A 24,735-nucleotide genomic window follows, 5' to 3' on the forward strand; every position below is an offset into this window, starting at 1 on the left:
GGGGGGGGGGAGAAATTATGAGCATATATGTAGAACATAGACAGACCAGCGCAGCAAACACTTATGCACTTAAAACTGAGTTTCACCGTTTATCAGATTTTACCAGTCTTGATTTTTCTCCATAATTTCCCCTGGAGTATTTATGACATGCCAGTCATTGATCAGTTTCCCAGTTCATAAACACTTTAGTGTGCTTGGAGATGCGTCATCTTCTGGAAGCCGTCACTTCATTTCTTCATCTTGACTTACTCTTGTAGTTAGTCCCAATTGACAAGGAAAAGCATTTTGTTTGGCTTTGGTTAAAGAGTAAATTAACAGGTAACTGGTGTCTTTTGCCCGGTGATGATGGGAGAAGGCTGTGTAGTGGCCCTATTGGAGAGAGGTACATGCAGCCCTAGTTCCCTCTCCTCAGAAGTCAAGCTCAGTGTCTCCCGGGAGCACTCCAGAACAGACGCCTCTTTCTTTACAGATAGGCAGTAGGATCAATAAATGTCATCAGCAAATTAATAGTGTGGCTATTTTCTTGGACATAGAGGTTTGCTTGTAATACACTTGGTGTGGTCATTTGTGAAAGGTTGTGAGAGCACACACCCAGCTTTCCCTTTCTGTGTAGGTTCTGGGAGCCTTTGGGCCCTCTGTCTGTTCCATTAATACTCTCCTGAGATGTGCAGGTAGCCCTCGGCTTAGCTCTTGGCCAGATAGATTGCGACAGTTTTCTGTGGACCTGGCGTGGGCTGCTTCAGCAGTGCATAAGCGTTGTCTGAGATTTAGCAGCCAAGCATGCCTCCTCCTGGGCCATGACTGCCCTAACTCCATCTGGAACCCTGCACTTCCTGTACACAGAACCTTGGAGGATCACAAGCCCAGTTAGAACTTATAGAGACCCAGGATGCTTAGTGTCCATGATCTGGGGACATAAGGCTTGATGATTGGGGCCAGGAAACGTTGGCAGCACTGTGGCCCTGGCCTTGCCCGGGATGGGGAACAGTGAGAGCAGCGGTGTGAGAGTTGGAGCCACTTTTCAGTCCCAGTCAGTTGATACGTATACAGGGTGTGTATTCGCCACTTTCTTATTGCTGCAACCAGATGCCCGGCAGGAAAGGAGTTTTTAATTGATTATCTATATTATGTGGTCTGTGTGGGGTGTGCAAGCCAGAGCAGGTGCCTACAGAGGCTGAAGGTGGTGGCTTACTGGAGCTGAAGTTTAGGGGTAGTAAGTTGCTGAATGTGGGTGCTGGGAACTGAACCTGGGCCCACTGCATGAGCAGTAGGTGCTTGTAACCACTGAGACATCTCTTCAGCGCCAAGGTTGATTTTTTAACTCATGGCTTCAACTGGTGTCTGCCAGAGCAGAGTGTTTCACATCATGGGCGCAGGAAGGGGAGAGCAAGAGAGGACACAGGAAGGGGGCAGGGAAAGATACAGCAAGGATGTGTTTAGTAACCTACTTCTTGGGGTAATATCATCATGATGAACTCATCAAGGGGAATCCATTCTTTAGGTCAGAATCCCAGGATCTTTTCTGGAAAGACCATCAGATACTGCAGAAGATATGCTCTACTGTCCGATCAGTTAAGTTGACAAGACTAGCCCTCACAGGGTATTAACGGGTTACTTGTAGCATTTCCAAGCATCATTGACATTTGGGTCATGCTGTAGTTTCTTTTCCCGTCACTGAAAGAAAGGACTTATTTGGCTTACATTTCTGGGTCCTAATCTATCATTGGAAGTTAGGACAGGAACTGGAGGCAGGAACCAAGGAGGAGTGCTGTTGCTGGCTTGCTCTCCCGAGGAATGCTCATTTAGCTTCCTTCTGCAGCTCAGCTCACCCTCTCACAGAGTGCTGGGCCTTCCACGTCAATCAAGACAGTTCCTCACAGATGTGCCTATGGACGGGTCTGAGCCGGGAAATCCTTAATTGAGACTCTTCAGATGACTCTAGGCTGTGTCACACAGACAGCTAAAGCTAATTAGGACAGGTGATAAGCAAGATCTCTGGGCCATCTGTTTCCTCTCATGGGCTTTAACCACTGTGCTCTGTACCTGCAAACCAGGGCTCCTGAGTTTCACAGTAGACATTCCTGGGGTATTTGTGTGGCACACCTTGTAGAATCGTACAGGCGTCCTGTTGGACTTTGCATTTGTGAAACTTTAAAAACTAGTTACTGTGGTAGCGTGAGCCAGCTCAGGGAAGAAAATGAAGGGCCTGGAGGCATTGGAGGGTGAAGGGCAGAAGGAGGAGGAGCCAAGCCTAGGCCTGAGAGAGTGAAGGCAGCTTTAGTTGACATTTTCTTTGCATGGTAACAATACCTAGCAATGAATAACCTTCTGGTCTTTCAGTTGAGAGTAGTCTTGGAAGATGGTTGCGTAAGGCTGAAATCTTAAAGGTGGGGTATTCTTATTAGGAGCAGACTACCCTCACAGCTCACTGAGATCCCACCAGGTCTCAGGCATGTTTCCTAGACTTGTAGGCTAGCCGTTATGTGGTTATAGTCTGGTATTGGCATCTACCCATTGTGGACCATTAGAGTCTATCTTGTAATGATGGACTATAGTGGTGTCTTAGCTCTGGAGTCATTTGGAAGGCAGCACTGAATTTTTATAAACATCTTTGGTATTATAACATAGCAAGAACACATACTTTTCTTCCTCTTTAAGGATTCTCTCTCTCTCTCATTTTCCTGGTTTTGTTTTCAGCCTAGGCTGTCACAAAAATGCAGTATATATTTGAGGATGGCCTTGAACTTATCTTCCTATCTCCACCTCCGAGGTGTTGAGAATACAAACATGGACCCCCCACATCTACTTTATGCAGTCTGCAGTTGAACCCAAATGTTTGATCCTGTTAGAGCGGACACCTTGCCCTCTGAGATACATCCCTAGCCCTCCACATGTATTTAATATTCATTACAGATGTACCTCATGCAACTTTCCATTTTCTTCAGTGTTGCTGTTTCATGAAATAGCAACTTCCCCCACTTTCTTTCTGAGATGGGTCTTGCTGTTGCTTCTTCCAGTCTCTCGCTTGGCTCCCATGCCCTCCTTCCAGCATCCTTGTGCTGGAGCTGCAGGCACTGGACACTGTCTGCTGCAGCTGACCCTTTTGTTTAACTGCCAAGAGCCCAGAGAGGAAGAGTATAGTGCTCCTAACACGGTCTTGGTTTTGCCAGGAGCCAGCACTGTTACCCACTACCACGCTCATGCCATCTGTGTGACCAGATGTGAAGATGAATGCAATCATAGTCCAGGCACAAACCTTAGTGTTTCTCACAGGGCTTGCCAAAATGGTGTCAAGAACCCCCTAGTGGGACAGGGCTGGAGGAAAGAGACCACAGCCAGACTTTGAAAAGTTCCCAGCATTGTCACCCATGCTAGTGGTTGTTGGCTTTGCTTGTGGTCTTGGGAATCCTGAAGTAGCTGCTGTCCCAACCTGAGCCCTGCATGCCACATTGAGTTTGTACCCCCTTAGTGCTCCCCAGGGGCCTTTGTCTGTGGTAGTTATTAAACTAGTGTATCTCACCAGTTAACAATACACCAAAGGCAAGTGAAATTAGTGGTTGCCATTTGACAGAATGCAACACCATAGCTATGAAGAATTAAAATCTTAAAGGCTTTTTGAAGGTGAACCCTGTTTGAATCTATCATTTTGTCTTGATTCCTTTATGGCCTCGTTCTGTTTTCTGACCCGGGGGGGGGGGGAGCATTGCTGAGCTGCCCAGGTAAAAGAGCATTGCACTCTGGTTCTTGAGGTCAAACATGTGGGTACGTCATCAAGAAGCTTTCTCTCACATCCAAGCTGTAGAAGCTGCAGCTGATAGCATTCTCTCTCTCTCCCCCCCCCATGTCCATATGACTCCACAGGAGCATACCTGTTGGGGGTATATGCATGTTGTGTATAGTAGATGCACTTGTGTGTGTGGGCATGGTCTTGGAAGGTCAGAGGAGAGTATCGGATATCCTACTCTGATGTTTATGGCCTTACCCTGAAGTGTCTCTGAGCCTGGAGCTAGACTGGCAGCCAGCAAGCCCCAGGATCCTTCTGTCTCCATCCTGCACAGTACTGGGATTATAGGAATACGTGGCCACATGCCCCCTCCCCATCTATTTTGTTTGTGTGTTATAACTGTGCACTGCCTCCCCTGTCCCCTGCAGTAGCCGTGAAGGCCAGAAGAGGGTCTTAGATTCCCTGGGGCTGGAGTTAGAAACGACTGTGAACTACCAAATGAGAGCTAGGAGAAAGGAACGTGGGTCCCTTAGAACAGTCAGTGCTCTCCATCTTAAAACACCCCAGTTTTTTCTAATGTGGGTTCTGGGTATTTGACTCTGGTTCTCATATTTGTGTAGCAAGTGCTCTTACCAGCCGAGCCCTCTAACTCCCCAACCTCTCTCTCTCTGTAGTGAAGAGGTCTGCAAGCGAGGCTTCACAGTGATTGTGGACATGCGCGGCTCCAAGTGGGACTCCATCAAGCCGCTGCTGAAGATCTTGCAGGAGTCTTTCCCTTGCTGCATCCACATCGCTCTGATAATCAAGCCTGACAACTTCTGGCAGAAACAGAGGACGAATTTTGGCAGTTCTAAATTCGAATTTGAGGTAACATTCTCTGGGTAGCCAGAGCCTAAACTTAAAGACATGGTTAATAAGCTGGTGTATCCTCGCAATGGTGGACTGATGAGGGTCTAAAAGCCATTTAATTGAGCAAGGCCTACATGTCTTATATACATATAATAAGTAGAATTAATTATTGCATAAAGTAAAAGGCTTCGTTCCTCATCCCACAGTGGTGGCTTTTGACACGGGTTCAGATTTCTGCTCTCTGGGGTTGGGGTATGGAGCTGCTGTTCCTTGGAAGAAGTCTGTTCCTGGCACCTCACCTGAACAGCTCCCCCCTGTCAGCCCAGGGCTGTGTGGCTGAAGCTGTGTGGTGGCTGCTTTATCCTGGAGCTGAGGAAATGGCAGAGGGATTGAGTTTGTCTCGTCATTGACAGTGGGGAGAATTGCTGGCCACTTCACATGTTGTCTTTCCTTTGTAAAAGCGGAGGTAATCGTTCTAGGACTGTACAGTTCTGCCATCAGCTAGTGCTAGACGATGGCTGTCAGGTGGTTATAAAAAGTAAACCAAAGCCTGCTAATTTATTTTCCTTCCCACTGGAGCCTCCACTCCTTAAGCCGCTGCAGTTCTGACAAGGCTTTTGATGTGGTCAGTTTAATATGATGATTATAGGAGGAAAGTATTCCAGGCAGCTTGAAGCTTGGCTCGGGTTCTGTTCTGTAATAGGACTGGAATAGTTTCTTGTAATAAATTATAACCGTTCCCGGTGGAACGAAGAGTGTGCTGTTTCTGCCATCTCTGTCTGGATATTGGGTTTCAGTGTACAAGAATCATGTTTTAAGGTAAATAATATTACATAGTAACAATGTATCAGTTGCTGCACTTTTCAGTGTCTGCTTTGTGTGCACGGCTTGAATTTAAAATGTTTTTCTATAGTGCTGATTTTTCTATCTGGAATTGGAATTTGGTTTTAATTTAAATTTGAAACTACTTTCAAGTGGTTTGAGTGAAATATATAGTACACTTTTATCCTTATTTATGATAAGTAGTCATTTTGGAAGTTAATTTATTGGGTCTTAGATATTTGCTTAATGGAAAATTTAAAGTGTGATGTATTTTAATTACATATGTTTAAGTAATAAGTGGTAGTTTGCACTCGTAGAAGAGTTTACTAATCTCATTTACTAGCCTCTTACTCTGGGCTCCAGAAGATGCCTGCCCATCTTCTTTCCTGACCTGGTTGTCTCTGCACGGTTGTCTCTGGCTGCCTCTGTGGAGGTTACTGATGGTCCAGCAGATGATAGGTGTAAGTCTCCTGGACCGCTGCAGGCGCAGCTTGGGCTTGAGCCGCTCTTTCAGCACAGCTGCCTGTGCTGTTTCCTATGCCCCTCCCCCCCAACATGGAGATGCCAGTTCTAGGTTTCTGGCTGGAAGTGATGGGTGGCTTGATCAAACCATCCATCTCCTCCTTTGCTTTTGCATCTTATTCAACCCAAACTCATGTTTTTCTTGAGGCATCAGATCAGTATCCGTCTGATGCATCAGGTGGGGTCGAGAGTCCTTGCTTAGACTGTAGTAAACTTGGGTACCATTGGTGTTCAATTGGGATGTAGAGCAGGCTATATGCAGCATGCAGACTGCTCATGATTGTAGCAGGTTATTCCCCTGCTTGGAGTGTAGCAGGCGATCACAGGGAAGGCGGTATTCCCCAACTGGGTCTTTCCTCTGAAATCACTTTCACCAGCTCTGTTGTGACGTCTGAGATATTAGTGAGCTTGAGGTTTTGTTCCTCTCCTCATTCTCCAGTGGAATCTAGTTGATTTGGGGCTTGTGAAATTCACGGTTCTGTGCTGCTAGGCATTCCGACTGGTGGTGCTACTTTAATGGAGTTTTTCATCGTGCTGATGATGTGCCTCCCCTCCATGTTTGTTCTGGGAAGGCAGAGCCAGATATAGCCTGGGTTTTCCGTGAGCAGGTGACTTTTAACTGAAAACCCATGTGTGACCACTGTAAGTTACAGGATGATGTGACCACGTAAACTTGGTTCAGCTTCTCATACGTAATTTTTTTTCCCTTAAGACAAATATGGTCTCTTTAGAAGGCCTTACCAAAGTAGTTGATCCTTCCCAGCTAACTCCCGAGTTCGATGGCTGCCTGGAATACAACCATGAAGAATGGATTGAAATCAGAGTAGCTTTCGAGGACTACATTAGCAATGCAGCCCATATGCTGTCCCGGCTAGAGGAACTTCAGGATATTCTCGCAAAGAAGGAGTTGCCTCAGGACCTCGAGGGGGCTCGGAACATGATTGAGGAGCACTCCCAGCTGAAGAAGAAGGTTATTAAGGCCCCCATAGAGGACCTGGATTTAGAAGGGCAGAAGCTGCTCCAGCGAATTCAGAGCAGCGAAAGTTTTCCAAAAAAGAACTCGGGCTCGGGCAATGCGGACCTGCAGAACCTTTTGCCCAAGGTGTCCACCATGCTGGACCGCCTACACTCCACCCGGCAGCATCTGCATCAGATGTGGCACCTGCGGAAACTGAAGCTGGACCAGTGCTTCCAGCTGCGGCTGTTTGAACAGGATGCTGAGAAGGTAAAAGCCGGGAGGGGGTGCCAGCCTCACAGAGGGAAGCCGCTGGGTCACTGGGCCTCAGGGCAAAGACCGATAAGATAATGTAAGGAAACACAGAAGGAGGAAGTTAATAGGTCTGTAGTTCCAGTGTTCATCCTGCAGCAAGGACCATTCGGAGGCCATCCTTAAACCTGGCCGCCAGCCTTATTCACAGAGCCATTATAGAAAGTCCGAGCTAAAACCACCAGTGGTTTGATGAAGAGTATCTGAAAGGGCAAGCAAGTGCACACTGCACGATTGTATTCTTAAAAGCAGTGCACACTGCACGATTGTATTCTTAAAAGTAGTGCACACTGCACGATTGTATTCTTAAAAGCCAGTGCACACTGCACGATTGTATTCTTAAAAGCAAGTGCACACTGCACGATTGTATTCTTAAAAGCAAGTGCACACTGCATGATTGTATTCTTAAAAGAAGCAGTGATTACGTATAGATTTTCAGATAGCTGTCCTTCTTCCAACAAAGCCAGCAAACCTATTCAGACCTATACTGTGTCCTTTGTAGCAGAAGGTGAGTGATGCCGCTGAGAACAGGGTTCTAGGTGATGCGGGCAGTAACGGTTGATGTTCTCATGTCTCGTTCTTGTGTACTAGAGACACCCACTGGTCACAGTGAATGCTCGTTCATTACCAGATCATGTGTTCTTTGCAATGTGAAAGAAAAGGACACTTGCAAACAGGAATGGTTTACAAGCTGTTGGACGTAGGTGAAGTAACCCTTAACCTTGTGGTTTTGTTTTCCATGGGCTGGTAAACATATACTTTAAAGTAAAAGAAAAACCCCATTAGGAAATTCTGGTACAGGATGCTGAAAGGGCTTTTAGACGGCTGATAGCCAGTATCACTGGCTTAAGTGAGACCGAGTCTGAAAACTCTCAAATCCGTTGAAATGTTTGGTAATTTCGTTGTTTGCATTTGCTCAGGTTTCTGTGTCTTGCATGAGAGAGTACTGTTTCCGCTGTTAGTAATCTCTGCTTAGATCCTAGCACAAAGACCCACCAGTCCTGGGGCCAGCCTTGTGTCTTCAAAGGCAAAGCAGTAGGAAGCATGGGTCACTTTCTAGACCAAGGGGCCTGGGCACAGAAGACAGGAGCTTCTGTTAGGTTGAGGGAGCCGGCTGAGGCTGAGTTCCGTCCCAGAGACAACACTTTAGGATCTGCAGCCTTAGGCGCTCTCGCTTGTTCTGGAGGCATAAACTCCTGGAAACTCTGAGGCAAGCCTCCCCCACCCCCACTCTCCCAGCTCTTTCTTTTCTGCAGTGATTCTTAGTTGTCTTTTTCTTCCGGTAGATGTTTGACTGGATCACACACAACAAAGGCCTGTTTCTAAACAGCTACACGGAGATTGGGACCAGCCACCCGCACGCAATGGAGCTTCAGACGCAGCACAATCATTTTGCTATGAACTGTATGGTAAGCTGTTGTTAGAACCTGTGACCTTGGACAATCTGCTTGACCTCTTTGACCCTCAATTGCTAATCTATGTAGTGGGTACATAGTCTTTCTTTGATATATTGTGTTATTTACTCTGTTATGTATAAAACACTTTGGTGTGGCTTTCAATATGTAGTTAGTGCTCAAGAAACCATAATTAACACCTTCGATGTTATATAATTAAAGTAGGTAAGGAACTCCTGAAGGTAGGAGGGATGTCTCTTTTCTCCCTCCCTTCTCCCCTCCTTCCCACCTCACTTCCTTTCTTTAGATGTAAGCATTCTTTTCTTTTCTGCAGTATGTTTGTGTTGCTGTTCTCAATTAAGCTTCAGTTAGGATGTGATCACTTTGTACTGTGCTGGTCCTTGAGCTTCCCTTGCCCCTCATTCTGACCCCTCCACCAGTGATCAGCCATCATGCATGCCAGACGAGGCCCACTAGCTTCCAGTCCTTACTACTACTGTCAGAGTTTTGGGGAACCTTAAAGAATAAAGGACGACTTACAAGTACATAGGTAGGCTATCTCTAAAGAAACCCTGTGAGGGAATACCAGGAATAACGCTCATTCTACCATACCATACAAGCTTCAGGGTCAAGTCAAGGCATAGGTACGTGTAGTCGGGATGGCCCAGGACCACATGGCACGGGCTCTGTAGGGCTATGTGGCCACCAGGCTCCTGGTTGTACTGAAAATGATGGAGTCGTGGGGAATGGGAAGCACAAAGGCTGGTGTAGTCAGCTCAGGAAATGAAATTGACGAAGGACTGTGTAACTGGGTCTGCGGATGATCTCCATCCATGCTTCCCCAGGAGGACTGTTTCAGGGGACTGCTCTTCTCTTATTCTGAAGTTCTAACTGAGCACCTCGCGTGCACTCTCCTGACACTGTGTGCAGTGGCCTTTTCTCTTTAAGGATCAGAGAAAGCAGCACTAGCAAATCCAGCCACTTTAAGGGGGGTGTTAAGGGGCAGAAGGAGGAACATATATGGAAATGGAAGGTGTTGCATCTGCATCTCTCCCATGGTGACAGAGTACCCGAGACCCACGGCCTAGAGCAGAGGAGATACGGGCCTCAATTTCAGAGCTTTCAGCCCATGCTTGCTTGGCTGTTATTTCTGACACTGACAATTCTAAGACAGAAAGTGTGTGAGGATCAACATTGTCTCATGGGAGCCAGGGTCCCAGCAGAGCCTTGAGAGGCACACCTGCTCCCTGTCGCCAGACCTATCTCCTAGGGGTGCCATCAGCTGAGACAAAGCTTAGCACATGCTCAACATATGAGTCTCCGGGAGACGTCCCAAGTCCCTAGCACATTGATTTTAATTTAAAGGAAGCTGGTTAAAGCATTAATGAACCCACACAAGCCAGGAAGTATATGCTCACCTGCCATACTGAAGTGAAGTGCCTTCTGCCTCTGCTCTCTTCTGCCTCGGCTGCTACTTTTGACTGCAAGGTCTGAGTCTCTAGGAAAGGAATATGGGATGGATTTGCCTGGCCTGTCCATCCCATATAATTCAGCTCCACCAGGTTCCAGTCAGGTGATAGGTAGAAAGGATCAACAAAAGTGTGCAAGGAAAGACCAAAGGAGAGAATTGTGTAGGTTAGGGCTAGGACTCAGGACCTATGGCAGGGAAGAAGAGCTGGCAGCCTGGGCTCACGGGGGTGGGGAAGGCAGAGAAGAATGCAACAAAAGGGATTGGGCAGACTGCCGAAGAGTAAGCAGCAGGATCCAGGAACAGGGCAATGTCATAAAAGTAAAAACACGTGGATGACCTGGGATTTGTTAGTTGTGGGCCTCCACTCCGTTTCCCCATCCTTGACTGAAACAGGAAATTGAAAGGAGTGGAAGCGGGAAGATACGCGCTGTGAAGTCTTGCTTTGCAAAAAGGAAAAAGCGAGTTTGTTTTGTTTTTAAAGTCCTTGAATACTCATGTTTTCTGTCAGCTGATAGACTCGGGTGGGATTTCAGCAGAGCAGAAGAACCTTCCTTCCTCAGTGCAGCATGGTTCCTGCTGTGCCTGACTTCACACTCCAGGGAGGAAGTGGAGCCCTTTGAGGAGGGTGTCTGTTGGCACAAACCATGGCTCGGGTTTATCCAGAAAGGAGAGCTTGTCTTCACACAGACAGCCTTTGGTTGCTGAGTACATCTTTTTCAATTCTGGGCTCTAGTCGGGTTCCTTCAGGTCTTTGTGGTCGTTTGTCAGCGACCCTGCCCTCTGGATCCTGGGCAGGGTTAGAAGCCAAGAAAAGAGCGATAATGGTATATTTATGTGTACCTTTTGTGCGTTTGATTGTTCTGTGGCTAACAGTTAGGCCTTTCGGTGAGTTGATTGATAATTTGACAGCTTTTAAAAACAGAATTTGGAATCTAACTCAGGGTTTATGGAAATCCAGAGAGTAAGGCAATTGACGTAGGATGTCAGGTGATTGTGTTCAGAACTAGGGAACTGTTAACTGGCTGTCCACAAAAGCTCCCTGGCTTTCTTAGGAAGGAGTCTCCTATCTGCATCCTTCAGTGAACCTCTCCCTCTGCCTCCTCTGCAGAACGTGTATGTAAATATAAACCGCATAATGTCTGTGGCCAACCGCTTGGTGGAGTCGGGCCACTACGCCTCTCAGCAGATTAAGCAGATTGCGAATCAGTTGGAGCAGGAGTGGAAGGCATTTGCGGCAGCCTTGGACGAGCGCAGCACCTTGTTGGACATGTCCTCCATCTTTCACCAGAAGGCTGAAAAGGTCAGTGTCTATAACCCCCAGCCCACAAAGCAAGAGCCAGAGCATGCCTCCCTCTAGTCTTCTTGTGTAACTGAGTCTTGGTGGTCTTCAGACAAGACAAGCTGTGAGCGCTGCCGTTCTCAGCCTTGAGCTGCAATCCTTGCTGGCTTGGTTGGTGCCCCGCAAATTTAGGCACTTGCGCTTTGAACTCTACATTTGTTCTGTTTGCTCATGATTCATTTTGCATATGAGGTAGGGGTTCTTTGTATAGTTCAGGCTGGCCCGGGGCTTGCTGTGTCACATAGCTTCACACTGGCCGGACCCCCCACTCCCATACCTCCTGTGCTGCAATTGCAGGTGTGTCCGCAGTGCCCGACTTCGCTTTTGTTTTTCAGGGTTTTGTTGTTGTTTCCCCTTTCCTTTGTAAAATAACAAAACCCCACAAACTTGCTTGGGAGGATTGTTTCAGAGCATAAAAACAGCCACCTGTCTCTGCCCTGTGTGTCTCTCTTACCTGAAATGCGTGGGAAATTGGTCAGGGGTCGGCGTTCAGCTAAAGAGTGTATGGTTGAACATTCTTACTTGTAAAATCCAAAATGCTCTGAAATACTTGTTTGAGAAGGCGGTTTTGTAAAGCTCTGATGTTTCAGATTCCAGGTTTTCTCACTCGCGGTGTTTGATCTATAATAGCAAGCGGCAGCTGCTGTCCTTTCTCCCCATCTTCTCTCTACTCCTTCGCCGCCGCCTCCCCATCCTCATCACTCCTTCTATTCTCTGTATTAGGGAATACTGCAAGCTGTAGACTGGCTCTAACTAGCTTGTGCGAGGGTGCTCTGGAGGTGCTGTGCATCTCTGCAGCGGGCTGGGCCTTCTACAATGGCTCTAAGAGGTGCACCTGGCTTCACACTTACCCTCTCAATTGGCAGTGTCTCTTCTTGGCAGAGGTGGCAGTAGGTGTTCTTGCCTTTCTTTGCCAGGAGGCCCTCCACACAAACACCCTTCCCATTCACTTCTTTGTCCAGGATTGGGAGGCTTACTGGTGCCCCGCTGCAAAGATGGGAAAGGATAGGTCCACCCTTTTGGCCTTCTGCAGCCATAGGAAAGCCGTGCCAGCAAGGGCTCTGTGGGAATGGCTTTTGGGCAGGCAGTTTGCACATCTTGACTATGTGTTGTTAGATCCTGACCTCACCTTGGTTTCATGGGCTGAGGAGCTGATTGACACTCGTGTTAAAGAGAAGGGTATGCGGATTCCAACACATACCTCAGCTCAGGTCCGCCTGTCTGAAAAGACCCTGGGGAAGGAAGGCGGCAGAAAGTGAGAGATGGCTTGTGACCTATGTAATTGCAGGGAGGATGCTATCGATGAAACACCTTTGCATGGGTCCCTGACATACAGTGCAGGGAGCCTTCACTGTGAAGACTGCCAGATGGTGGGTGGTGACTTATTTCAAAGGAAGGCCAGTGCAGCTTTCTCTCTTCTGAAGGGAGACAACTGCGTTTGTAAGGATTGGCATGCTGGTTCTGAGAAGGGCAAAGTTTCTTTTTGTCTCAAAGCAGTTGTCAATAAAACTAAGCAGAGGTCCCAGCTTGCCCAGGATTTCAGCAAGGCAGTCTTGTGTTGCACAAGATAGTAATTAGCAATGATCTCAACACTAGAAACCTTTAAAGTGTGAAGCAAGGAAAGAAACTAGTAGAATATAAACAGGAAAAAAAAATCTTAATGGCATCACATGAAAGCGATGAGTGAGGCCGTCAGATTGCACTGTTGGATGCCTTACTTAACTGCGCACGTAACCATTTCTATGACCAAGGACAAACAAACCCACACAAGGAGCGCGGGTTAAAGTAGCAGTCTTCCATGACCCCATAACTACCTCCACTCCACAGGTACAGAGCAGATGCGCTTGAACATCTGACATTGTTGCTAGAGAAAGACAGCTGCGTATTTTACCTCCGTCATCTCTAACAGCTGTGCTATGCTGGTAGCAGCCCACTAAGCAAGATCTGCTGAGTTGGTGGGGATGACGGATAGAAAACACTCGGAGCTGTACCAGGCTTTCTCACTTAGGCTACCCACCAACTCCCACATCATGACAGAAAGGTATTAATAGTTTTGAATGCTAGCTAGCTCTTTTAATGTAAATTAGCTTGTTTCTCTTTATCCACCTCTTGCCCCGGGACTGTTTACCTTTTCTTACTTTCTTGCTGTCTAGCTGGCAGTCACCTGCCAGGCTTCTTGCCCCAGGCGTATCTCTTGTTCTCGCCTCTTCCTCTCAACTTCTTCTTTCTCCTTTTAACCCTAGATTTCTCCTCCTGTTTATTCTCTCTCCCCACCAGCCTCATCTATCCCTCTTCTGCCTAGCTATTGGCTGTTCGGCTTTTTATTCAATCAATCAGGTGCTGTAGGCAGGCAAGGTGAAACAAATGCAACACGTTTTTACATCATTAAATGCAACACAAACAAGTGTAATACATCCTGACAACATTAAATAAATCCAGCATAAACAATGTGACACATGTTTGCACAGTTGAAATACTATCCCATGACACGGAGCAGGACATCTGGCTTGCAGTTGTAGGAGACCGTCTGTAGTCCGTATGGAGGGATTCAGACCTGTGAGTAAACCCAGAACACCAGTTGCTGTTCTCATTTGCTTAGAAATAATCTAGAACAGTGCGTGTCGTGGGAACATCTCCTTATCTGTGTTCCACTACTAAACATTTCAGATGTGCGGCAAAGTTGAAGGAGACCAAGGTATTTGGGTGAAATGAACGACTGTAATTTATAGATTTGAAGGAGACTATGCTGGAAGACCATGTTACTGAGAAACTCATGGAGTCCTGATTGAGCTTCACAGTGCTCCAGGTCTCTGCACTTGTAGAGAAGAGGCATGGCTGAGCTTAGGAGGGACTGGTAAAGAATGGGCACTGCGTGTGTTCTGACCTTGGTGAGTCCTGTGCACAGACACCCAGTGCAGGAGGAGCAGTAGGGGACCTTTGCCAGTGTTTCCTTTCCCCCTCACCGAAGAGAAGAAACGCCCAAGGAACTCTTTTTTTTTTTTCTTTTCTTTTTTTTCTTTATTATTAATTGAAGATTTCTGTCTCTTCCCCGCCACTGCCTCCCATTTCCCTCCCCCTCCCCCAAAAAAGTCCCCCTCCCTCGTCAGCCCAATCAGGGTCTTATAACATGGGCAGCCCAAAGATCAATCAGGGTCTTATGGGGAAACTACACCAAGTTAGGTGGGCAGGAGAGGAGTAGGTAGGCTCTGCACATCTAGAGAGGAGCAGAAAAGTGGACTCCGTGACTTACTTTCATCTTTACCACCTCTTTGAATCTTACCCAGAATTTTCATTGAGGAACTTAGATGTGATTAGGGGACACAGTGCTCATACATGTGACCCAGGAACTGCCCTGCTGATGAAAGAAGGCTTCTCTGAGGGTGCGTGCCACAAGGAGCTGCTTGGCGTCCCAGCTCTGGCTCCATGAGCTCTTGTGTTGGCGTCTTCCAGTGCCTTTATAAGTCAGATGCACAGTTTCCGAAGATGTCCCCACCGTTCTCTCATCTCCTTGTCTCTGCTGATGGTCAGGAGTCAGAGGGTCAATTTGTAGTAGACAGGAAGTCGGAAGTTATGGTAGATTCTGTCTAGGGACCTGCCTTTACTTAGCTTGAGTCATGTGACATGTTCTCTGGGCAGTCCCTTTGTGTCAGAAAGATTTCATAGCAAGTATTTTTGTAATTATATTTTTAAAGCAACAAATTAAAATGACTTGATTTTTACTGTCTTTTCAAATCCCCAAGTTTTAGAGCTTTTTGTCCCATGTGCTAGTATGTCATCACTTGTGGCTGCTGAAGCCACTTATGGTTAAATAAAATTAGTAATAGAATCGTAATAAAAAATAAACATGAATTAAAGGAGAATTAAATATTTCACTCTGTCCGTAGGTCACATGCACATGTGGCCAGCAACTGTGTGGTTAGACGACAGGCAGATGTTTCCATTGCCGCTGCACTGAGTGCTGAGCCAGCTTATGTGGAGTGAGCTGGGACACTGACTGCCTTGTTTCAACTGTGACTAATGGCTTTCTGTGCTCTTAACAGTCAAAAATGAATTAGCTACCCGTGGTTTTGTCGTCCTTGGATATTTGCACAGCTCTTAACAAAACGAGATAAGGCTAATGATCATTTTGTCTCTTAGCCTTGTTGAATAAATGGAGCCCGAGGTGTAACTGTCTAGACAGCTTGTTGAGCAGGATTTGCGCATGTTCCTAAGCCTAGACCTTGCGTGGAGGTCTGTGACTTGAGCCAGTTCTCATCAGAATAGCTCTTCCTCCCTTACAGTAATATTCACATAAAACTACACTTTTCATTAACATATAAAAAAGAAATGTTTATTATTAAAATGATGTGTGTTTTTATTAGGCTGGGGAGATGGCTCAGTGGTTAAAGCACTCACCACCTAACAATGAGGACTTGAGTTCAACCCCCAGCATTTATATGAAGCTGGATGCATTAGTCATATCTGTAATCCCACAACTCCGATGGTGAGAGAAGAGAATGGGAATCCTCAGCAGCCTGCAGGCTAGCCAGCCTAACAGATGCAAGTTTGAGCAACAGGAGCCCCAGAAAGGAAGTACCACAACAAGGAGCCCACGCTGTCACACTTGGGCCCCATACCTGAATACAAACACACACACACATACACACACCCCTCTGAATGAACACATACACCTGAACACACAACCTGAGCACATACATACACACACACACACACACCTGAACACACACACACCCCTCTGAATGAACACATACACCTGAACACACACATAACACAGACACACACACCTGAATACACACACTCCTCAACACACACAAATGCACACATACCAATGTATAAAACAAAGAATGATTTCTACATGATTGTCCTCTTGTGGAATATACATTTGAGTTATTTGGGCATGTGTCTGAGTTAAATAATGAAAAAAGAATAGACTGTCACTTCAGTATCCCTTTGGAAGTAAACAAAGAATATGGAACAGTCCTGTACTAACTTTATTTTTTAAGTAAACCTTCTTTGCGAATGCCTTTCTTCAGGGTCTCACCTTAATTCTTGGCTTGCGATAATAACAGTATTCTCATGGGATGGGAAGGATTTAGGGTAAAAGCTGTTTGGAAACAAAGTATATTAAGAAGTAGGCTGATGGCATGCAGAGTGATCACTGGCATGTTTGGTTCATACCAAGCTTGCTAAACTGTTTTCCCCAGGTTTCTGTATCGGAGCCTCTGAGCTAGATTCATGGTATGTGTCTGGAAGTGCTCACATGCCCCGTGACTCCCATGGCCAGAGGAGAAATGAAAAGTAGACTATTATTACAGAATTCAGTTATTATCTGAAGTTATTAAAACGAAGTGAGATGAGACAAGGGAGAACGCCGAGGTCTGTGCTCGAGTGAGTTGGTCCCCTTTTCAACCACTTGGTTTTCCCAAGGAGGAACAATTGCTTCTGAGTAATAATCAGATCGTTCAATCTAGGGTGTTTCCATCTGTCTCCTCCACCACCTGTGCTAGGCAGAGGCCTCAGGAGGTGGGGGAGGGGAGGCTGAGGGAGGGGGCTGGTTAGGAAATAAATTGCCAGGAGGACCTTAACCCTGAGGTACATGCTTAGAGTAAATTAGTCTGCTAAGTAATTATTCAAGGTCTCATTTTGAAACTGTGTCAGTCATTTCTCCCTCACCCATTCGACTCAATTTTGCAAAGTTATCCGACTTACACTCCTTTTCATCTTCTGTTCAACAGTTTTTTAAAAAGACATTTTTGGCTGGCTCAAGCAAGATGAATCTCAGCAGCTACTGTTAAGAGCATTAGCTGCTCTTCCAGAAGACCAGGGTTCAATTCCTAGCACCCACATGCAGCTCATAACTATAACTCTAGTTCCACGGGAATCTAGCACCCTTACACAGACATATACAGACAAAACACCAAAGCACATAATAAATTTTGAAGAAAAAAAGACATCTTAAAATCAAGTTTTTTTCTTCAGTGTTAGAAGCTCTGCCTTTCCCTGTGCTGGGGGTCCTGGTCTGGCCTACTCACTCCTCTTCCCTGTTCTTGAGGATCCTGGCCTGGCCTGCTTGCTCCTGTCTGCTGTGCTGGGGGTCGGGCCTGACCTGTGCATCCTGCTATGGATTATGGCCTGTGCCTGAGGTACACAGAAACTGAAACATGGCATCAGGTTTTACATAAAGAACTTTTAAAAATTAGGTCATCAAGCCAGCAGGCTGCTGGGAGCCTTCTACAGAAGAGAGTCCAGGGAGAGCTGGTGATTGGATGGGAGTTTTTAGGTTCTTTGCCAGGTGTAGTACTTCTCCATACTTCACGTACATGGATCTTGTTTCTTCCCTGAAGGGGTTATGTCTCGTGAGGAGGAATTTGACCCACTGCCATGAGAAGGTCGTAGCTCAAGTTGAGCTGGCTTCCTCTGCATGTCCATTCTTGAAGAGCCATTTTCAAACTATCTTTGAATCGATCTTGGAAGTTTTTCTTGGAAAACAGCTTAAGTATTTTATTTCAGGAATCTATGCTGGGTACATCGAGTCCTGTTCTGATATTAATTGCTTCAAATTGAAGGTGAATGCTTAGAGAATTGATGCAGTGGCCTCTGACACTGCTCCCCATTAAATTGTGAACTCGTGCAGCATCTAATTAATGCATGTTCCGTAAAAAGCATCTTACTTCTTCTTAGTACATTGTAAGTCTGTGTTGGGGTGCTTGGCAGTGGCTATTGTCTATGAGCTAATTAATTGCTGACTTGGACCTGATGACTTACTAATAAAGGTGGCTAACTCCAGCCAATTCATATCTGAAAAGGGTTTACAATGACTTATTAATTGGTACTAAGTGCACGAACGGAGGAAGAGAAAGTGAAGCAGCACTGGAGATTACTCAGCAGCATCCGACCTGCCCTGATTGACGTTTATAGAACAAGCTACCCAAGAAACACTTAGAATGCGCCGGAGTAGTATATGTGTGGGAGGAGAGGTCTGGAGTAATCTCATTATGACTCCTATTGCCTTGAGAGTGCTAGAAGACTCCATAGAAGTGTTGATGGAAATCATCAGTGGAACTCACGGTGGTGGAGGGAAGCTTGAAGCCACCAGAAACCGCAGGCTGTCTGGTAACACTGCCATGTCTTCAGACTCGAAGGTTTTCATGAGCAGTAGCTAGCTACCTGGGTGACTTGTCTGTCTGAAGCTCCTGTATACTGTGAGTGACGTGAATGTAGACAGAAGTTTCTCTCCCTCCTGGTCCCACAGCCGTTCAGTCCCAAAGAAACAAACACAGGGGCTTATATTAATTATAAATTGCTTGGCCTATTATCTCAGGCTTATTATTAATTAGCTCTTACAACTTAAATTAACCCATAATTCTTATGTTTAGCCACATGTTTTGGTATCTTTTCTGAGTGAGGCATTCTCATCTTGCTTCCTCTGTGTCTGACTGGTGACTGTGTGTCTGCCTTTTTCTTCATCCCATAATTCTCCTAGCCTGGTTGCCCTGCCTATACTTCCTGCCTGACTACTGGTCAGTCAGTGTTTTATTAAACCAATATGAGTGATAAATCTTTACAGTGTACAGGAGCATTATCCCACAGCACATGAAGGTTGTTCTCCTTGTACTTGAGAATTATACACTGCCTTCCCTGTCCCAGCTGCCCCTCTGCCTTCCCTGCGGAGCATAGACTGTGAGGGACTGGCCACAAAGAGGTTAAACCCGTCAGCTATTGCCATCTATTTGGCTCTTTAATTGGGCTTTCTGTGCTTTCTTTTGACACTCCACTGTGAAGGATTCTGATAGCATCTCCCCAGGAGATTTGCTAGTGATTTGGAACCATGGTCAACATTCCAAGCTGAACATCCTAGACTGCCCTACCAGTTTCCACCTCCTGAAGTTTCTCCTGAAAGCCCAGAGATTAGGCAGCCTAGACCCTCCCAGCCTGAGCTGAATAGTTTGAGAGACTCGGTTTTCCTGTAAGCATGCAAAAGACAAAGTAAAGTTGCAGACAACAACCCCCCCGCCCCAGTGAAGCCCACCCTACTGCTCAGCCCTCCTGGGCAGAGAGGGGAGTAGGGAAGAGTGGGTTTGATGTTCCCCATTGCTGGGGTTCAAGTCAGGAAGCAGAATTTCAGTGTGGACTGGAAAAGCAAAAGGACAGACAAGGCAAGACAATGCTGTTCTGGCTCCATGAGGAGCTGGCACCAGCGATTCCGTTAACTGCAGCTGCCTGCACCAGCAGCCCAGTGGTATCCAACCATGTTATTATTTGCTTCCATTCTCCCCATTCTCCCTCAGCTACAACTCTTATCAAAATCATGTTGGAAGTGTCCCCCTTCCAACCTAAAGGATTAGTGTGATCGATAGAAATAATCTTTTCTTTTTCTTTTTTTTTTTTAAACCTCCAAGTACATGAGCAATGTGGATTCATGGTGTAAGGCCTGTGGTGAGGTAGACCTTCCCTCCGAGCTGCAGGACCTGGAAGACGCCATTCATCATCACCAGGGGATCTACGAACACATTACCCTCGCTTATTCTGAGGTAAGGGTGTGTTTTACCTCGAGTGTAGGGCATCGGTGGGTTTAAAGGATAGCTCTAAAGCTGTAAATGGATGTCTTGGGCAGCTCAGGAAAAACTGTATCCTGCTAAACTATGGTTTATTCACCCAACGTTTGGATTTCTGGTAGGTACGGGGTGAATGTGGGGAGTAAAGTTTGTGGTAGCCAGAAAGTGGTCTTTACATGGATTGAGGCTTTTGGAAATGGGGTGCCTATATTTTATCTGTTAAATAGTAGTAAATAGTTTCTACCATATTTGGGACATCTGCACTTGCATGCTATATAGTCTAGGCCAATTCAGTTTAATCTTTGTGACTGAATCTCATTAGATAGGAAGGGATGCCTGCTTCAGTTGCATGCTCTGGGTCCCAGAATATTCGCTGTTTTCCAGATGTGTAGAGCTTGCTGGCGTAGACATCCATGAGTATTAGTTGCTTTCATATAGCTGTGACCACAATACCCAGCAGAAACAACTGAAGGGGAGAACCATCTTTTTGACTTGTGAGTCCACCAGGGCCAGGCCATACCCTTCAGACCCCCGTTCCTGGTGACCCATCTCCAGATTCCAGAGCATCCAGAGTACATTAGACCACAGAGGACCAGGCACCAAGTGTGACGTTTCCTTGGTGAATTTTAAGGGGCTGTATTAAAATTGTGCTTGATGTGCCCTTGTCTCCTTTGCTGCTGCCCACTTCTGTGCCATGCTCTGTGGTACAGATTTTAGACAGACTTGCTGCTCACCGTACTGAGGACACCGAGACATTGAGGTGGCATGACTTGTGCCAGGTCAGCTGGTAGAGCGGGATAGCTGCGTGACCTCAGGCAGACTGGCTGCACGTTCCCATTGATCACTCTCCTGGCATGTCGCTGAGTGTCATCCTCACCTGTGTCCTGTTTACCTGGCTGTGCGATAGGTGGTGGCTTAGTTGTGGTTACTATTGCTGTGATGAAACACCGTGACCAAAAGCAGCTTAAGGAGGAAAGGGTTTATTTGACTTACTCTCCTGTATCACTGTCCCTTGAAGGAAGTCGGAGCAGGACCCCAAACAGAGCAGGAGTTGATGCAAAGGCCATGGAGGAGTGCTGTTTACTGGCTTGGCCTTCATGTCTTGCCCAGCCTGTTTTCTTATAGAACCCAGGACCACCAACTCTGGGGTGGCACTGCCAACAATGGGCTGGGTCCTTCCACATCAATCACCAATTAAGAAAACACCTGTAGGCTCACCTGCCACTCATTCTTGTGGATGCATTTTCTCAACTGGTGTTCCCTCCATTCAGTGACTCTAGCTTTTGTACCACGTTGACATCAAATTAGCCAGTGGAGATGGGTCTGTGGAAATGGTGAGACTCTAAGGGAGTAGGGGTGGGCAGAAACCCTAGCTTGCTTTCCAGTAGGGTTTTCTCCTTTCTCTTTACTAGGAAGCAGTTATACTGTTCTGTGCTGATGGCTGCTGTGACGCCTCAGTCAGAAGTATTCAGAGCTCCCTCCCCACAGAGGGCTGGGCATGCAGATACTGAACTGACCAGCTGGCAGCACCATGTCCTTGCCTGTGTGCCGGCTCAGTAGAGCCGCAGAGCACTGCTGTGCTTGGCTCAGGTGTCGTCCAGTCGTTTTTCTGTTAGTCACCCTTTTGCTCAACAAATGTCTCACTTTTTTGAGTACTCCTTTTTGTTTTCCCAATTCTGAGTTTCTTAATTGTGCCTGCATAGCTACTTGGTGGTTCAATTTGTTAGGAGCTGCTTATGTGAGTGGCAGTCCTTTGTACAGTCCAACTAAAGACAAGATGGCTTTTTCATTTCTTAAAGCACTTTTACTCATGAGGATTATAGGTTTGCTAATCCCATGGTGACTGCTGAGGATCTTCAGAGTCCTAGTGTACCATTCCTGTGCAGCATCTAGTTCTCACCTGCAGTGAAGACCATGAATGACCCAATACTCACGACTAAGCGGTCAGTTACCTACTCTTATGTGGCCCTTTCTCCAGCACTGCTCTGTGGTTACAGTGGTGGACCTGCACAGTGCAGCTGTGCACCCTGTCCTTACAGAGAAGGCACGAGCAGCCTTTGTTCCCAGCACAGCTGGTTATGCTCTGCTTATGGGAACAGCTGAGAAAATGCATGGCAGACATCAGAATCACTCTGACCTGACTGAGGTCAGCCGTCCTAGCTACAAAACAGGAATCTCTAATTACTTCTCCACATCCTATAAAGTGAGCAACTTGACTTGGTACATACATTACCTATAGCATAGTTTTGCTCCAATATAAACTGGTGCTGATAATTCAAAATAATTTGATGGGAAGAAAGAACCTCCCAAGCTGAGATCTAAAATGAATTTTTAGCCTAAGAACGTGTTAGCAACAGAACTATAAATTCAGGGGAGACAGCAACTTAAACTCAGCTGAAAAGACTTTCAGAAAACATAATGACAGTTCCTTTGCCTGTGAATTATAAGATAGTTTACAACCAATTGAAAAGTGGTAGGATGGCAGCTTGCACCCACATTCCCCGGACCCAGACCTGCCCATGTCTAACGTGGAGCACAACTGTGCTCTCTCTACACCGCCCCTCTCTCCACACAGACATCCTGTCCACAGATCCATTCAGGTCTCCTACTTTTCTTGTCAAATAGTGCATTAATACGTCTTGACCCTCTCTTTTCCTGCCTTTTATGTCTTAGATTGTCTTAAAGTACAGAACTTTGATTGTTAACCAGGCTGTATTCACCTAACCCACCACTCATCCACCCATCCATACATCCAGCCAGCCAGCCCACCACTCACCCATCATCCCCTCTACATGCACACATGTGCATATAATTCTCTCTGTCTGTTCCTAGCTGTTACAGGCACACATGCTGACACCGGTTCTGCACTCCAGTTTCACCAGGGCTTTTGACAACCTCCCCCACTGAGCACTCATAAATCTTACTGGGCAGCAAGAAGCTTTCCTTGTGTTTTGTTTGTCAACTGTTGGGTTCACTTTGTGTCTCTGCTGTCACCCAGATGTGTAGTGTGACTTCTGGTTCCTATTTCTTTGCCATTCACCCTTCAGGAAGTCAAGGGCTACCATCGCTCACTACCTCAGCTCTGCATTTTCTCTCTTCTAGAGAAAATGAGAAAGACCAGACTGCTCTGATTTTTTTAAGTGATTGTCCACCTATCCCACCCCAATCAATGTTTTCAAACTTACTTTAGAATTCAGCTTCTTGCAGTACACCTAAAGGAGAGATGGCAAACTTCCACTCTTGGGTTTCTGTAGTGGCAGAGTGACTGCCATACACATGTCTCTGAAGCCACTAATTGAGAAGTAGTTTTGTCTTGTTCTCAAGAGCCTTGGAGGTACAGCTACAGGGGCCTGTGTGCTATGGTGTCCAGAAGATGCTGCCTCTCATTGGTGCTTCCTTCTCTGTCTCACCATCTCCACTTATTTTTTTCATTCAAGAACATCTGCATTTGTCTCTAGCTGTGGGAAACCTGCTGATGTTTTCAACACTCAGGCGCCTGCTTTCCTTTGGTCTATGCCTGTGTTACTCCCGTGTGTGTCAAAGTCCGATGGAAAGATCAGTTAAGTCCTGCCCATGGCAGCCTTTTGAGAGAATCAGAGAAGATGCTGGTAGTCCTGACTCCCTGCATGCAGATGGTGCTTTAGTCTCACAAAGCTATGAAGCAGGGCCAGTGTTTTAGGCTAGGATGAGTGGTTTTGTGTATTTTGCCCATTTCTTTTCTTGTCTCTGGACTGTCGTTTCCTAATACACGTGGATCAACACCATCCCTTCAAACCTTACTGACCTTTCTTAGGATAGTATTTGTTTGCTTTTTGGTTCATTGCTGGTCTTAACTGCCTTGAGCAATGAAGTCTAGGTGTGTCCTCTTTGGGCAAGTGAAATATCTTCCTTTTAGGGCTCTCAGTTCAGAATCTGGATTGCTGAGAAATGCAGAGAACAAAGTGATAGAACTAGGCTAGGCCAGCTCCAGAAGGTCTCTGGGGTGTGTTTTTAGGGCCGCTCACTGGGATCCACATAATAAAGTGTGCTGTCTTAGTCACTACTCCGGAAGTATACCAGGAACCTAACTATTAGGAACATGCACATTTTTGATATAGTAAATTTTTCTTTAGTTACAGTTTGCTTTTCAATGCTTGCATTTTCCCAATTCATGTCGGTATTAAAAAATATTTGTTCATGCATATATTAATAGAATATTGTTCTTTATAAAACATGATTTGATTGCCCATCAGGTTCCATGGCCTCATATTCCAAGGGAAATAAAGAACAGACCAGAAACTGAGCCAGTTTGATCTTTAAACAACTGTGGAAAATCTTTTTCTTTGATAACGAAGTCTGACTTTCTTTCCGCACCTGCTTTGCCTTGTACAGCAGGGCTGGAGCCCCTGAGGGGCTCCTAGAAACAGCTTAAGCATCACTTGCTCCTGTAATTAATGATATTTAGACTACACCACTCACTGAACGACATCAACTTCACATTACTTCTTTAAATATTTTAAATGTATTGTTTCTGTTTTGTGTTGTTCCCGCACATGTGACTACTATCATTGATTTTCTTCTGATTATTGTGCACCACTTAAAGTCTTTATGGCACAGGCATGATATTTATAGGACTTGAAGTGCAGTTTTCATTTGTTACTGTATTTCTAAAACAATGGAAATTTTGATTAAAGTTATTGAAATATACATGATGTGATGTTGTCTAATGTGCTTAAATAACACTTTTTAAGCACCAAATGTGTGACAACTAACCAAAGTAGAATTGTTCCAAAGATCTATAGAATTGCTGTGG

The 24,735-nt window shown here is 46.0% G+C and overlaps 1 protein-coding gene across 5 annotated transcripts in view; it reads left to right on the forward strand.

Annotated features, from left to right (window-relative positions):
• The window catches only part of Trio (trio Rho guanine nucleotide exchange factor), a 282,243-nt gene that overhangs the window by 114,093 nt on the left and 143,415 nt on the right, over window positions 1–24,735 (forward strand). For all 5 annotated transcript variants that reach the window (XM_050144824.1, XM_050144821.1, XM_050144819.1 and 2 more), the window contains exons 4-8: window positions 4,399–4,591; window positions 6,630–7,142; window positions 8,471–8,593; window positions 11,158–11,349; window positions 19,788–19,919. In XM_050144824.1, coding sequence (XP_050000781.1) covers window positions 4,399–4,591; window positions 6,630–7,142; window positions 8,471–8,593; window positions 11,158–11,349; window positions 19,788–19,919 — 1,153 coding nt within the window. The remainder of the gene's footprint in view (window positions 1–4,398; window positions 4,592–6,629; window positions 7,143–8,470; window positions 8,594–11,157; window positions 11,350–19,787; window positions 19,920–24,735) is intronic.

The sequence above is a fragment of the Alexandromys fortis genome, unplaced genomic scaffold (assembly GCF_014885135.2).
Source record: "Alexandromys fortis isolate MF-2015 unplaced genomic scaffold, M_Fortis_MF-2015_v1.1 scaffold_52, whole genome shotgun sequence".
In the NCBI taxonomy this organism is placed as follows: Eukaryota; Metazoa; Chordata; class Mammalia; order Rodentia; family Cricetidae; genus Alexandromys; species Alexandromys fortis.